General features: G+C 37.0%; 1 protein-coding gene and 1 pseudogene across 1 annotated transcript in view; both read left to right on the forward strand.

Moving 5' to 3' along the window:
* The window catches only part of LOC145271169 (protein SFI1 homolog), a 324,462-nt gene that overhangs the window by 61,938 nt on the left and 248,758 nt on the right, over positions 1–13,766 (forward strand). Inside the window, exon 8 of the mRNA XM_080126698.1 lies at positions 3,207–3,363. Within this exon, the coding sequence (XP_079982824.1) occupies positions 3,207–3,363 (157 nt within the window). The remainder of the gene's footprint in view (positions 1–3,206; positions 3,364–13,766) is intronic.
* Positions 8,958–9,076, forward strand: LOC145272029 (5S ribosomal RNA; annotated as a pseudogene).

A 13,766-nucleotide genomic window follows, 5' to 3' on the forward strand; every position in this document is an offset into this window, starting at 1 on the left:
TATATATATATTCAAGGGAGACAATTTGTATATAATATAATTATTTGAAGTTATTTTTTAATTCAAATATATATATATATATTCAAGGGAGACAATTCGTATATAGATCATATAATTATTTGAAGTTATTTTTTAATTCAAATATATATATAAGAATTGTTTGTTGAAGGAATACAAAAAAAAAAAAAATATATATATATATATATACAGGTTGGTCGCTAGAAAAGCGGGAAATTTGAAGGTCAGCTTAGATGATGAATAAAATGCGCAATTGCTATTTTTTTTATTGTTTTTTTTGTTGTCGAGCTTGGATATCTAGGTTAAGACGGATGACATTTTGAGTATCTATGAGTATAATATAACATTTGTCTTTGAAAAACTTTGTAAAAAATAAATCATTGTTTGACAAATTTCTCGCTTTTCTACATATATGAAATCTACATTTCTACATTCATGAAATCAAAAGGATGTAGTGTTTACCTGATATACATAGTGGCAAACTTCAATCTATATATCTATAAAAGTGAACGTGTCTGTCTGTGTGTCTGTGTACATTTCCCTACGCAATAACTCTGTCAATTTTTAGTCTATAGACTCGAAATTTGAAATACCGGGTACTGAGATTTGGGAAAATCGATGTGACGGGTGTCAGCCAGAAATTTGGCTGTTAAGGGGTCAAATTTCAACGATTTGACCTTTAAGAACTCTACCAAACTCCTCCGACAATTTTGGGTCGAGACACTTGAAATTTTAGATTTAGGTTCCTTGAACCTGGATCTAACTTAATAAAGTGATTTGAGCCCGAAACAATAAATTTTAAGGGGTCATAATAGGGGTCAAAGTTTTAAAAAATTAACCATTTTTTTTTTTGTTTTTTTGCTTTTTTTGCACAGCATACACCTCCAAACACCCGAGCAACGCCGGGCACCCCTGCTAGTCTAAACTTTTATCCCCACCAAATAAAAAAGCTCAATATGCAATAGGAAGTAGAGCTTATTATAAGGGAAAGAAAAATAAAATTGTACGTTGAAATTTACAATCTTAATTTATTATTCGACTGAATACTCCAAAAAACAATTGTTAAATTTTAATTTGATTTTCGGAGTATTCAGTCGAACAAAAACAAAAAACAAAAGAAAACAGCGAAAAAAGGTTTGGGAGGTAGGCTTGAACCCAAAGCCCTGAGGTTAATAGTCTGACGACATAGCATTACGCCACGACGGCAGGGACTTTAGGAGAGTCAACAATAAGCGTTTAAAAATGCAGGTCGTTTTGTCGGTCAAACATCACGCCGCAGCAGCTGCAACAGCAGAAGCAGAAAAAAACGAATTCACAGAGCAGATTTTGTAAGATAAAAGTAGCTGACAAAAAAGATTTTTACGATGTCATTCCATAAGTATTATATATTATCTCGCTAGCATATAAAAAGTTATAAGAATGAGCGAGCAGTGAAGTGCACGGACGGCATTCTATGAGTATAATATAATTCTTTGTTAAAAATAAATCGTTTGACAAATTTCCCGCTTTTCTAGCGACCACCCTGTGTATGTATGTATGTGTGTATATATATATATATATATATATATAATAAATTCCACAGCCAAACAACGTCGCAGCCCACAAGAGCCATGACAGTCAAAGAACCGGAAGTCCAAGACTCGTGTTTCGCCCTCATGTGTGCTCATCAGTTAGACACATCCGAACTCAGGATTCGAAACCCGAGCCTCTTGCATGCAAGGCAAGCACTCTACCAACTGAGCAAACGCCCTGCACACAAGAATTTCAATTAACTAACACAGATCAAGCAAACCGCGCCGAAATCCGACTGTGAAATGAACCTACTTCGTCTCAACAAGGGACGCGGTCATCCAACCAGCTAATAACCCCAAGCTGATGTCTCACAAGTAGGAGTTTTAACTCGAAAGGACGATGCCATCCAGCAATACTAACCAAGCGAGCAACTTATGATAGGATTTTCAGAATGTGAGAGATTGTATATAATAAATTCCACAGCCAAACAACATCGCAGCCCACAAGAGCCATGACAGTCAACGAACCGGAAGTCCAAGACTCGAGTTTCGCCCTCATTTGGGCTTATCAGTTAGATAATATATATATATATATACTAGCTTGGGTACCCGGGTGTTTGGAGGTGTGTGTTGAGCACAAAAAAAAAAAAAATTGGTACTAGTCCGTACCAAATTGGTGGAGTCCGTACCGCGAAGGAGGAAAAGAACACGTTTAACATATTTCAACCTGATATATATTATAGCAGATTAAAATAATAAATAATTGCATAATAGAAATAATTAAGTTAAAACAAAAATCTTATTTTGTATTTCAAATTATTTAATCAAATAAAAATTCCATTTCTTACTTTATTACTGACTAGCATTTCAGCCCGGCGTTGCCCGGGTGTTTGGAGTTGTATGTTGAGCAAAAAAAAAAAAAAAAACGGTCAATTTTTTTAACTTTGACTCCTATTATTACCCCTTAACATTTATTGTTTTAGGCTCAAATCAAGTTATTAAGTTAGATCCATGTCCAAGGAACCTATATCTAAAATTTCAAGTGTTTACACCCAAAATTGGCAGAGGAGTTTGGTAGAGTTCTCAAAGGTCAAATCCTTGAACTTTGACCCCTTAACAACCAAATTACATTTTCCTAAATCTCAGTACCCTGTATATCAAATTTTTGGATATGTTTTTAGTGTTTTTATTTAATGTAACATGTTATATTCAGCTCGAAAAACTGTTTATCGATGTGTTGGAAAAATACAAATGGCGGCGGACTTTATGTTGAACATGTTAAGTTTGAGAAAATGAGTTAAAATAAAAAAAAACTATACAAAATACTGTTAGAAACTCGCTGAGTTTATGTTACCATGACATATACGTTATAAAAATCCAATGTTGCTTTAATTCAAAAAATGTTTCATTTAAATTAACTTGTTTGAAAAAAAAAAAAATAAATAAACAATTTTACTTTAAAAAAGTCCAATGTTGCTTTCATTACAAAATTGTTTTATCAAAATTATATTTTCTTACATGGACTTTTAAATTAATATTTTGACAATTATATTTTGATACATTTCTTTTTGGTTTTCAGATAATTTTTGTTCGAAAAAAATCCCCCCCCTCCCGAACATTGCTGCTGATCGTATACTGCAGAAGTGCCAATTTAAAATTTATATTTTTATTTTTCAGACGCTGCGGAGATGGGTTGGTGCTCTTATTGTCAAAGAAGAACTCTGTAAGAAACAAGAAATTGCTCGGCGTCATCGGAACCGATTTCTGTTACGGCAATCATTATTGAAATGGTCGAACTACATAAAAGGACGAAGGAGAAAGTTTGATATGAAGAGTAAGTAGGATATAACCTTAAACTATATCCGATGGTGAGGCCCCAGCTTGCAGGCCTTAGGGAGTGTGGAGCCACCCTTTTATTGCCATTGCTCCCAGGTCCACTCTGACCCGGAGTGGTAGCACCTGTTAGGGTCCCAACTATGGGTTAAATAGAATACGACTTAAAAAACAAATATACTATATTAAAAAATCGTTCTTCAAAATCACCAGATTCGGCATTGAATAACCCGAAAAGGGTTGATATGCCGTAAAACAAAACAACCAACCAACCTCTTTAGGTAGAGCATTGTCGTAAATAATCTCACCCGCTACTTAATTGGCTGAAAAATGCGAAGCTCGTTTGTTTGTTTACAAGCAGGCGATTTGAGCACTATAAAAGTGGTGGCGGGTGTCTATTTAAATAGACATTCCGACGAGTTATTTACGGGCGTCACTTCCATAGTCGAGTGGGAGAACTGCCAACTGTCAACACGACGGTTCTAGGTTCAATCCTTGGCTTGAGAGAGATGCTAGTCTAACGGCACTGATGAGTTGTGATACAACAAAACAGGACTGTATGTCGATGACTACAAATATATATATATATATATATATATATATTACCAGCAAAAGTACCCGTCAAAAACAGCCTACAGAAAATGGACTCTGATTTATGAAAGTATGATAGGTTATGAAAAGGAAGGGTTGTAAAGAGATAGTTTTGAATTCGGAGGTATCAAAACCAAAGCAAAATATGATGAAAGTAAAAATAAAATAGATAAACCCCATAATTTATTATACCATACCTGTTCACACTGAAACACTTATCACAATATTCTGTGGATCTATATTAAAACACCTTGTTAAACTTTGTGACATATTTCCATTCTATGGAGGTCAGGCGCGAACGAACACCCCATAATTTTATTATACCATATTTCTTCAAACTGAAACATAATTATCAAAGTATACTTACGCAGATAGATATGAAAAGTCTTTATTAAAGTTTGTGCCTATTTCCATTCTATGGAGGCCAGGCGCGAACGCAGACCCCACAATTTTATTATACCATCTTTAAGTTAAAACATACTTATCAAAGTATTATTATGTACATCTATATCCAAAACACTTGTAAACGTTTTTTTTTTAATTTTTTATTTCCATATTTTGTGAACCAGGCGTGAACGCACACCCCACAATTTGAATGAGCCACCGTTCTGCCAGATCAAACATACCCATTCCTGTGTCTCGATACATCTTCTATCATTATATGTAATCAGTTTTTTAAAATAGTCAACCATATAGGAGCCTATTCGTGACCAGACACACACACACAGACATTCAGCTTTATATATATATATATATATATATATACACAGGGTGTCCGTAAAGTTACTATACAGCCTTACAAGTTTCTATACAGACACCCTGTAATATATTAACAGTACAGTAAGATATTGTATTAAAATATTTGTAACAAAAGAAATAAAAAGAAATAACACCTTTATGTTTATAAAAATCTCAGAAAATACACGTGTTACATCCGAAAAGACTGTAACAATTTCTGTCTTCCAATATCGCTTCAAAATAAATTTGCGCTCTTCCAAAGTTAGCTTGCGTGGCATGCTTGATTAAATAAACCTGTAAAAAAATAAATATTGACTATTGATACAAATATAATACAATAAAACAATAAGACTGTATAGTAACTTTACGGACACCCTGTATATATATATATATATATATATATATATATATATATATATATATATATAGCCAGTAGAATTTAGTTTCCTAGAAGTACATCCAATGAAACAACATGTGTCTACCAAAATAGTGCTCAATGAGTGAACAGAGCAGGTATATTAATTTTATTTATACAAACATTTATGGCTACATATGTGCATACATGTTTCTGTAATCACCCACGTTGGGGGATTACGTCTTCAGGCCAAGAATTACCGTCGAAAGTGATATTTCCACCAAATACATTTTCCTATTTCGTTTATCAAGTTAGCATGCAACCTGGGTGGGAGTCATAAAAAAACGGTAAAAGGATGAGTGAGGTCTTTGAAGATAAATAAACATCTTTTTTCTATTCCCCTTCCCCCTCCAACCTAACTTATGTGTACGAATAATATATATATATATATATATATATATATATATATTATTCGTACACATAAGTTACTGGGATTTTTATAAGTGATATACAAAGTGACAGCTTAAAATCACGCAACCTGAATCGATTGTTCGATTATTTTTTTATTATTTTGCAGGACAATCACGAAAGCGATAAATGTCACCGATGACTCAAACTTCACCTCTAAATGAAAAAAAAAAAAAAAAAAAGCAACATTTCACACACACAGACATTCAGCTTTATATTATAGATATATATATAGTTGTTATGGGGCTAAGTGGTGATGAGAACGAAGGAACACAGGATTTTTAGGAAACGAACATGTATTCACATATATTAAAGACAAAGCGAGTTGAGCAATACCATTCCTCAACGGTGGGGCCTGTGCACCCGACCTTGGTCACGTGCCAATCTCTGACTCTGGGCACCTGTCTCATTACCGGAAGTGACGTCACCAGTGGAAGTGACATCATGAGATAGTCTATTAATTCCATGGGGGAGCATCTCCAACACCCCCCCACCCTCCCAAGCATTACCCTCAATGGCTCAATAAACTTTCTCTTATGGAACGACTGCCGTAGTTCAGGTGTTGGTTGAGGAGGTTCAAGATCAAAAGTTTCGAAGACAGGCTCTATCGGCTCATCTTCCAATGGTGGACTGTCGCTGGTTTCAACTAATCAACATCTTCTTAGTTGGTTCTAGTGACGTTTGTGGGTATATGTTAGTCCTTGTATGAAATATACCATTGTCACCGACTCTCTTAGTAATTCTACCCACCTCCCAGAATGATGTGCTATTTTTATAACTTTTGAACAACACTCTTTCACCTGATATGAAACATTTACTTGGTACATAAGTGGTCACTAGTGGCCTTGACTGTTTGGTTAAGAGCTTGTCAAAAATGGATCTCACTTTCCGCACAAACATCATTTCTACAGGTGAGACTGCTGTTGGTGTGTTCGGGTTGGGTGTACTCCTATACACGTGTAGAAATTGTTGAAATACTTCATCTGGTGGGGTCCCTTGAGCCTTCTTCAGTGCTCTTTTAAGAGTGTCAATGAAGCGTTCCGCTTGCCCATTTGATCGTGGATGGTATTGGGGAGTCGTGATATGATTAATTTGGAACGTATCACAAAAGCTTTCGAACTCAGAAAACGTAAACTGGGTTCCATGATCACTTATGTGCAATCGACTACACTGAAACGTGCGAACAGTTTATGTAAGAAATTTATAGTCGTTCCAGTTCTTGGTCTTCTGCACCTCAATACCATTGGTGAAACTACTCTTGGCCTTCGGGACAAGATCAAAGTGTAGTATCTGTTCTTCAGATGCTGCACTTCTATTTCTTGTTCTCTTTCGGTGGAGGAGAAATCCTTCACGACTGAGACAATTTTTATTTTTGTACCTTTTCTCAACGTTAAAAAACGACCCTGGTGTCTAACTCTGTCCCGTGGGGAGGCATAGTAAATAGGTACAATTAAGTAATAATTGTCCTTGAGCGAACCCGCAAAATCGATGTGCACCCTAGACCATGGCTGGTCAGTCTTCAGTCAAGGTTTAAACGTAGTAGGTGGTGATTTAGCCACAAGGGCACAGCCTGTGCACGAGTCTATCCTCTCATTGATATCCTTGTCCATATTAGGCCAGTAGACATAGCTCCTCATCAAACTCTTCATACGATTTTTTCCAGGATGTCCTGTGTGAAAATCCCGTAAAATTAATTTTTGAAGACATTTGGGAATTACCACTCTTCCGCCATAGTAAAACCTCATCACAAAGCGAAAATACTTCTGTCGTCATCTCCCCTGATAGGGATATACATGCGGCTGGGGACCGCTTGTGAATTTCATACTCCCATGAAACTTCCTCCTTCGGGGGAAGCCAGTTAAACCCGAATAGGGTTAGTGCTGACGCATTCAATTCAGTATTTATATTTGTGAAAACATTGACTCAACCATCACCTAATGATACAAAATGTCTGATTTGACTCGCTGATTAAATTAAAATATTTATTCCGCAAAAAAAAAAAAAAAAATTGGAACTTTTTTTTTTTATTTTTACACAGAGATCACCACTTATCAAGGCGCGGAAGCCACTCAGGGATAAGGATTATTACAAGTACATTACGTTAGTGTGGAGATTTGATGAAGTGTTTACTTAAGGGGGGGGGCGGTTCATTAGGAATTTGTTAACGTTGGACTTGAAGACATCCAAGTTGTAGTCCGGAGGGAAGCAGGCAGACGGAACAGAGTTCCACAGGCGTGCAGTTCTAAGAAAGAAGCTTTGTTCATGGAATCCGCGTTTTGATTTAGGCACAGATATAGAGTGGGGAAAATTTTTCACAGTGGATTCAGCTAGACGGGTGTTTTTCGTGAAAGATTGGCGAGGGGGGGACCAGAGATTATAGTTCAGACGAGCACCTGCCATGGAAATAATGATAAAACAAGCATAGGCTCGCAACGTCTCTTCTGTGGGAGAGAGGTTGCAGGGTAGGGAAAAGGGCATCCCCCACTTAGCCACGAAGTCTATTTTGTACTCTGTCAAGGCAGAATAGGCTGTTTTTAGCAGCTCCTGGCCAGATATGGCAACAGTATTCCATCCTTGGACGTACTTGGCTTTTATATAGATAGAGAATTGCATCAGTAGTGAGATATCTTCTGGAGCGGTAGAAGGATCCCACCATCTTTCCAGCGACCTTAGCAACAGACTTGATGTACGTGTTCCATTTCAGATCAGGAGTAAAGGTCAAACCCAGAAGCTTGTCAAAACACGGGGCCTCACCCAGACGAGAGCCATCCATCACAATTGATGCCAGATGGGGATCAGAGCGTTGATGATGTAAGGATAGGTGTTTGGTGTTTGATGTAAGGATAGGAGCTTGCACGTTATTGGGAGCCGGCATGTTCTTTATGGCTTCCGCCCTCTTAGGATCAGGGTGTCTACCATCTTCATCAATAATGTGACCTAAGTAACGTGTTTCCTTCATCAGGAAGTCACATTTTGCTTCTTTTACTTCAAAGCCGAAACTTTGAATTCTTCCAAAAACTTCATGTATGTGTTTTTGGTGCTCATCTGTGGATTTACTGGCTATGGCGATATCATCCAAGCAAGCGAAATCAAGGCCACCCAGCATGGTCCCACAATTTGAATCGCTCCATCCAGTCAGTACCGAACAGGTTTTCGGATGTCCTATATACATACACTTCCACTTTTTTAGTAACATCATTTAAGGTCACCGGGAGTGTGAGCTCTCCCTCAAATTCCACTTTGTTCATCTTTCGCATGGTTGGTTTCCTTAGCCTTTTCCATGTATTACGGTTAATGATGGACAGGTCTGATCCAGAATTCAATTGTAGATGCACAGTTTTATTTGCAATGTTAAATTTGACATATTTGCGCTGGTTCTTATCCGAATCCAAGTCGAATCTAATTCTGTTGGATGCTGTTCTTGACCTTGTTCTTCCAGCACTGGATACGGCATAATCACGTTGACACACCGGTTCCCGTCAGATCACCAAAGTTAAGCAACGTTGAGCCTGGTCATTACTAAAATGGGTAACCAATTTGGGAAGACCAGGTGCTGTATGTAGGAAGACGTTGACACCTCCCTGCAAGAAATTGCAAAAACCTAACGTCGTCATCTCCCCTGATAGGGATATACATGCGGCTGGGGACCGCTTGTGAATTTCATACTCCCATGAAACTTCCTCCTTCGGGAGAAGCCAGTTAAACCCGAATAGGGTTAGTGCTGAAGCAGTTACAGTAGTTACTGGATCGCTTTGTGGCCCTTCCTGCCACATTCGATTTAGTATATATATTTGTGGAAACCTTGACTTAACCATCACCTAATGATACAAAAAAGTCTGATTTGACTCACTGATTAAATTAAAATATTTATTCCACAAAAAAAAAAAATTGAAACTTTTTTTTTTTTTTTTTTTTTTTTTTTTACACAGAGATCACCACTTATCAAGGCCCGGAAGCCACTCAGGGATAAGGGTTATTACAAGTACATTACGTTAGTGTGGAGATTTGATGAAGTGTTTACTTAAGGGGGGACGGTTCATTAGGAATTTGTTAACGTTGGACTTGAAGACATCCAAGTTGTAGTCCGGTGGGAAGCAGGCAGATGGAACAGAGTTCCACAGACATGCAGTTCTAAGAAAGAAGCTTTGTTCATGGAATCCGCGTTTTGATTTAGGCACAGATATAGAGTGGGGGAAATTTTTCACAGTGGATTCAGCTAGACGGGTGTTTTTCGTGAAAGATTGCCGAGGGGGGACCAGAGATTGGAGTTCAGACGAGCACCTGCCATGGAAATAACGATAAAACAAGGATAGGCTCGCAAGGTCTCTTCTGTGGGAGAGAGGTTGCAGGGTAAAGAAAAGGGCATCCCCCACTAAGCCACGAAGTCTATTTTGTACTCTGTCAAGGAAGGATAGGCTGTTTTTAGCAGCTCCTGCCCAGATATGGCAACAGTATTCCATCCTCGGCATTAAATAACCAAAAAAAAAAATAAGGTTGATATGCCGTAAAACCAAACCAAACTAATGTTTCCTGCTACAGCGATAGCACGGGCTTGTAGGGGATCCGGGCCTTGTGACTGGGTGGTACTTATTAGGTGTAGCCTGAGTTTTCTTACTTTGCTTTTTCAGGGTGAGTATTTTTCCGGTCTGAAAGTTTGTCCTTCTAATGCATGTTGCGTCTGACTCCTCGACATGTCCTGAGTTGTTCCTTACGCAGACTACCCGGTGAGGCCCTGTTTGCTCTCAAATCTAATTTCCGCATTTTTGGATGAGACTAGACCCTGTGCAAAAATAAAACACTTGAAGTTGTCTGCTGATAAATCAGATAGACAGAAATCATCGCAGTGTTTATTTACCATGAATGCAAAGGTCGGGTAATCGTCATCGTCGCTTTTTTGCAGGTTAAAGCATTTCCATCTTTTATAAAAGAGCGTAGAATTTGGGCTGAACAGTTCAGATAAAAGTTTGACCGCTTCAGAAAATTCCAATTCACTCGTCTTCCTGGGGAGATATAATCCACAAACTTGCTATGTTCTGTGGTCCCTAATTTCCTCAAAGGTAGGCAAACTTTCTTAGCATTGCTCCACTCTTGACAATCTATGGTGAATAGGTCCTCATATCTCCGATAGGAAGTGTCAAAGTACCATCCACCTCTGGTTGGTAGTTGAACGTTTCTATAGCATTCCATATTGTACTTTGGGAAAAAGCAAAACTGTCGTCCCTGTGTTCCGTTCTATCGAATATTTTTAACAATAGTTTTTCTTGTCTTTGTTGTTGAAGTAGCATTCTCTCCTCCAACGCTTGTTGCCTCTCTTGAAATTTTAACTGGAGCTGTTTATCACGTTCTTTTAAATTTTCCTCAGCCTTCTGCTGCTGATCCATCTGGGCTTTGATTAGCTGTATTAATACTGTTTTAACGTCCTCCATCTTTTAATGGCTTTTTCAAATGCACGAAAAAAAAAAAATTATTTCCGTTTTTGACTGGAGAAGAGATAAAATAATAAAAAAAAAAACAGAAAATGTCCTTTCCTTGAGTGTGTGCGTATGAGGAGGGAGCAATATATCCCTTATTTTTTACTTAGAGATAACCCGATATTAGGGTGGACAAAAAACAATTTTACTTACAAAACAAAAAAAAATGCATTGTGATACACTACAGTTGCAAAAGAATAAAAACAATTGTAGAATTGTCTGGCAGTTAACCGAAATGGCTAGTTTTTTTTTATATGTGTGTGTGTGGGGGGGAGGGGGTTGTCTCACACGGAAGAAAAAAGTTTTTGACTTTAGAACCGACAGTTAAAAATAGAATATTTCAGTATCTTTGTTTTAGTCCAAGTAAAACAAAAGGAGGAAAAAAAAGAAACATTTCTCTCCCATTAAAATATTGCATATAAAGTTAGCAGCACAAAATAAAGGCAAAAAAAAAAAACAACTTTTCTCTTCATTTTTAAAAAAAAATGTTCAAACTTGCATACAGTCGACAGTTTACAATAGAATTGTTCTCGCAGTAAAAATTGGGTCAACATTTTTCTTTTGTTTCCCGCCTTCTTTCATTAAGCAACCAAAATACGTTAAGCGCAGTTCTTTTCAATTTAAATATAGACAAAAAAAGAATCTTTTCAATTTCGTTGATGTGTTCGTTTCTGTTTTTTTTTTTTTGTTTTTTTTTTAGAACATAATTGTCAGCCCACTTGTAAATCCGAAGGTCTTTTGAAGTCAATTAGAATTTAAAAAAATTTTTTTTTTTATTTAACCCGTGTGAAAGTCGACTCTGACGGCGCCAGTTGTTATGAGGTCAAATCGTATTAAACGAAGGAACACAGGATTTTTAGGCAAAGTGAGCTGAGCCGTACCATTCCTCAATGGTGGGGCGTGTGCACCCTATCCCCTTGGTCGCATGTCAATCTCTGACTCCGGGCACCGGTCTCGTTACTGGAAGTGATGTCACCAGAGGAAGTGACGTCATGAGATAGTCCATTAATCCCATGGAGGGGTGTCTCCAACAATAGTCATCCATATACAGTACTGTTTCGCTGTATCATAGCTCATCTGTGTAGTTAGATAAGAAACTACCTTACTTGTGTGTGTGTGTATGTGTGTGTGTGTGTATATATATATATATATATATATATATATATAAGAATTACAATAAGTTTATCAACCAGATGTAAATGCATTTTTTTTTAACACACACACCTCCAAACACCGGGCAACACTGAGTACCCCCCACTAGTCTATAATATAAATCTCACCTGTCTGTTTAAATGTATGCATGTATGTTTGTATGTCTGCCTTAAACTTCTGACAGAGGTGATGGATTTTCACAAGATCGGTATCATTTTGAAGCTCGACCCTTTGGAAGACATATTGAAAAATTGGCCAACGGGGCACTTTGTTACAGGGAGGGTCAGTTTTTTTGCTGACATAGTTTTCAAGTCTTTCAACCCTTGACGTCGCATAAAAGGTGTTATTTAGACCACCTGTGATGCTACAACCATGGTAGGAACATCAGTAAGACTTTTTTTTTCCACCTCTTTTTCCTTCGTGTCGTGGGTTCAAGCCTGCCTGCCTACTACAACTTTTTTTTTTTGCTCAGCACACAACCTAACCTCCAAACACCCAAATATATATATATACATATATATATACTAGCTTGGGTGCTTGGCGTTGCCTGGGTGTTTGAAGGTATATATATATATATATATATATATATATATATATATATATATATATATATATATATAAATAAAAATTACAATAAGTCTACCAAGGTAATCAAAATGGTAAACTTAAAATATATTATAAATATTAAAGAGTTAATATTTACTAGCAAAGTAATCTCAACCAGATGTAAAAGCTCAATAAAACCGAAAAGGAAATAGAGCTTATAATATAACAAATGATTAATAAAATATGTTAAAAGACATCTTGAAAAAGAGTTAAAAACATATTTAATTTTAAAAAGGAAGCACAAGATAAGTGGATAGTCCTTAATCCGTGGAATTTACTTGATTCTTCCGGCCTTGGCAGACGTGTTTTAAATATTCTCTCCAGTGATTTTTCTGTGCACATTTGAACTTTTCTTTTAATGATTTCGAACTCATTTCATTAAATACTTTTATATGCAAAATCCAATCCCGCATTTTGCTAATTCCTGCCCTCTGATGAGAAGGAGAGTATTTCATCGAAACTCCGCGAATTAAGGACTATCCACTTATCTTGTGCTTCCTTTTTAAAATTAAATGTTTTTAACTCTTTTTCAAGATGTTTTTTAACATGTTTTATTAATCATGTGTTCATATATATATATATATATATATATGAACAAGTGCAGATTCTACTACAGAGAAGTAGAGAACGTTAGCTATCTGGTATCTAGCTGCAAGGTTCGGCTGGGGGGGGGGGCAGTTACTATACAATGTGACGAAAAGGAGTGTGTAAATATCTCCACTGGACCATCTGTAAAAAGTTGAATATCGAATTCAGCAGCAAATCCCGGGAAGAACATATACCAGAAAAGAACAGTTTGAAATATGTCATACGCCATCCATATTTAATTTATTTATACAAACATTGATGGCTAGATATGTGTCTACATGTTTCTGTAAGGGGAGAAGACGACGTCTTGAAGGCAATTAGCTTTGATCAATGTTGGGAAAACTCTTCATATCAGACAGTTGCTATTCATTTGGACACTGCAAGAGCCCCCCGCTTTTTAGGAGGAGCTGGTTTTCCCCAACATCGTGCGGAAAC

The sequence above is a fragment of the Euprymna scolopes genome, chromosome 46 (assembly GCF_053919585.1).
Source record: "Euprymna scolopes isolate OS-2025 chromosome 46, ASM5391958v1, whole genome shotgun sequence".
Lineage (NCBI taxonomy): Eukaryota > Metazoa > Mollusca > Cephalopoda > Sepiida > Sepiolidae > Euprymna > Euprymna scolopes.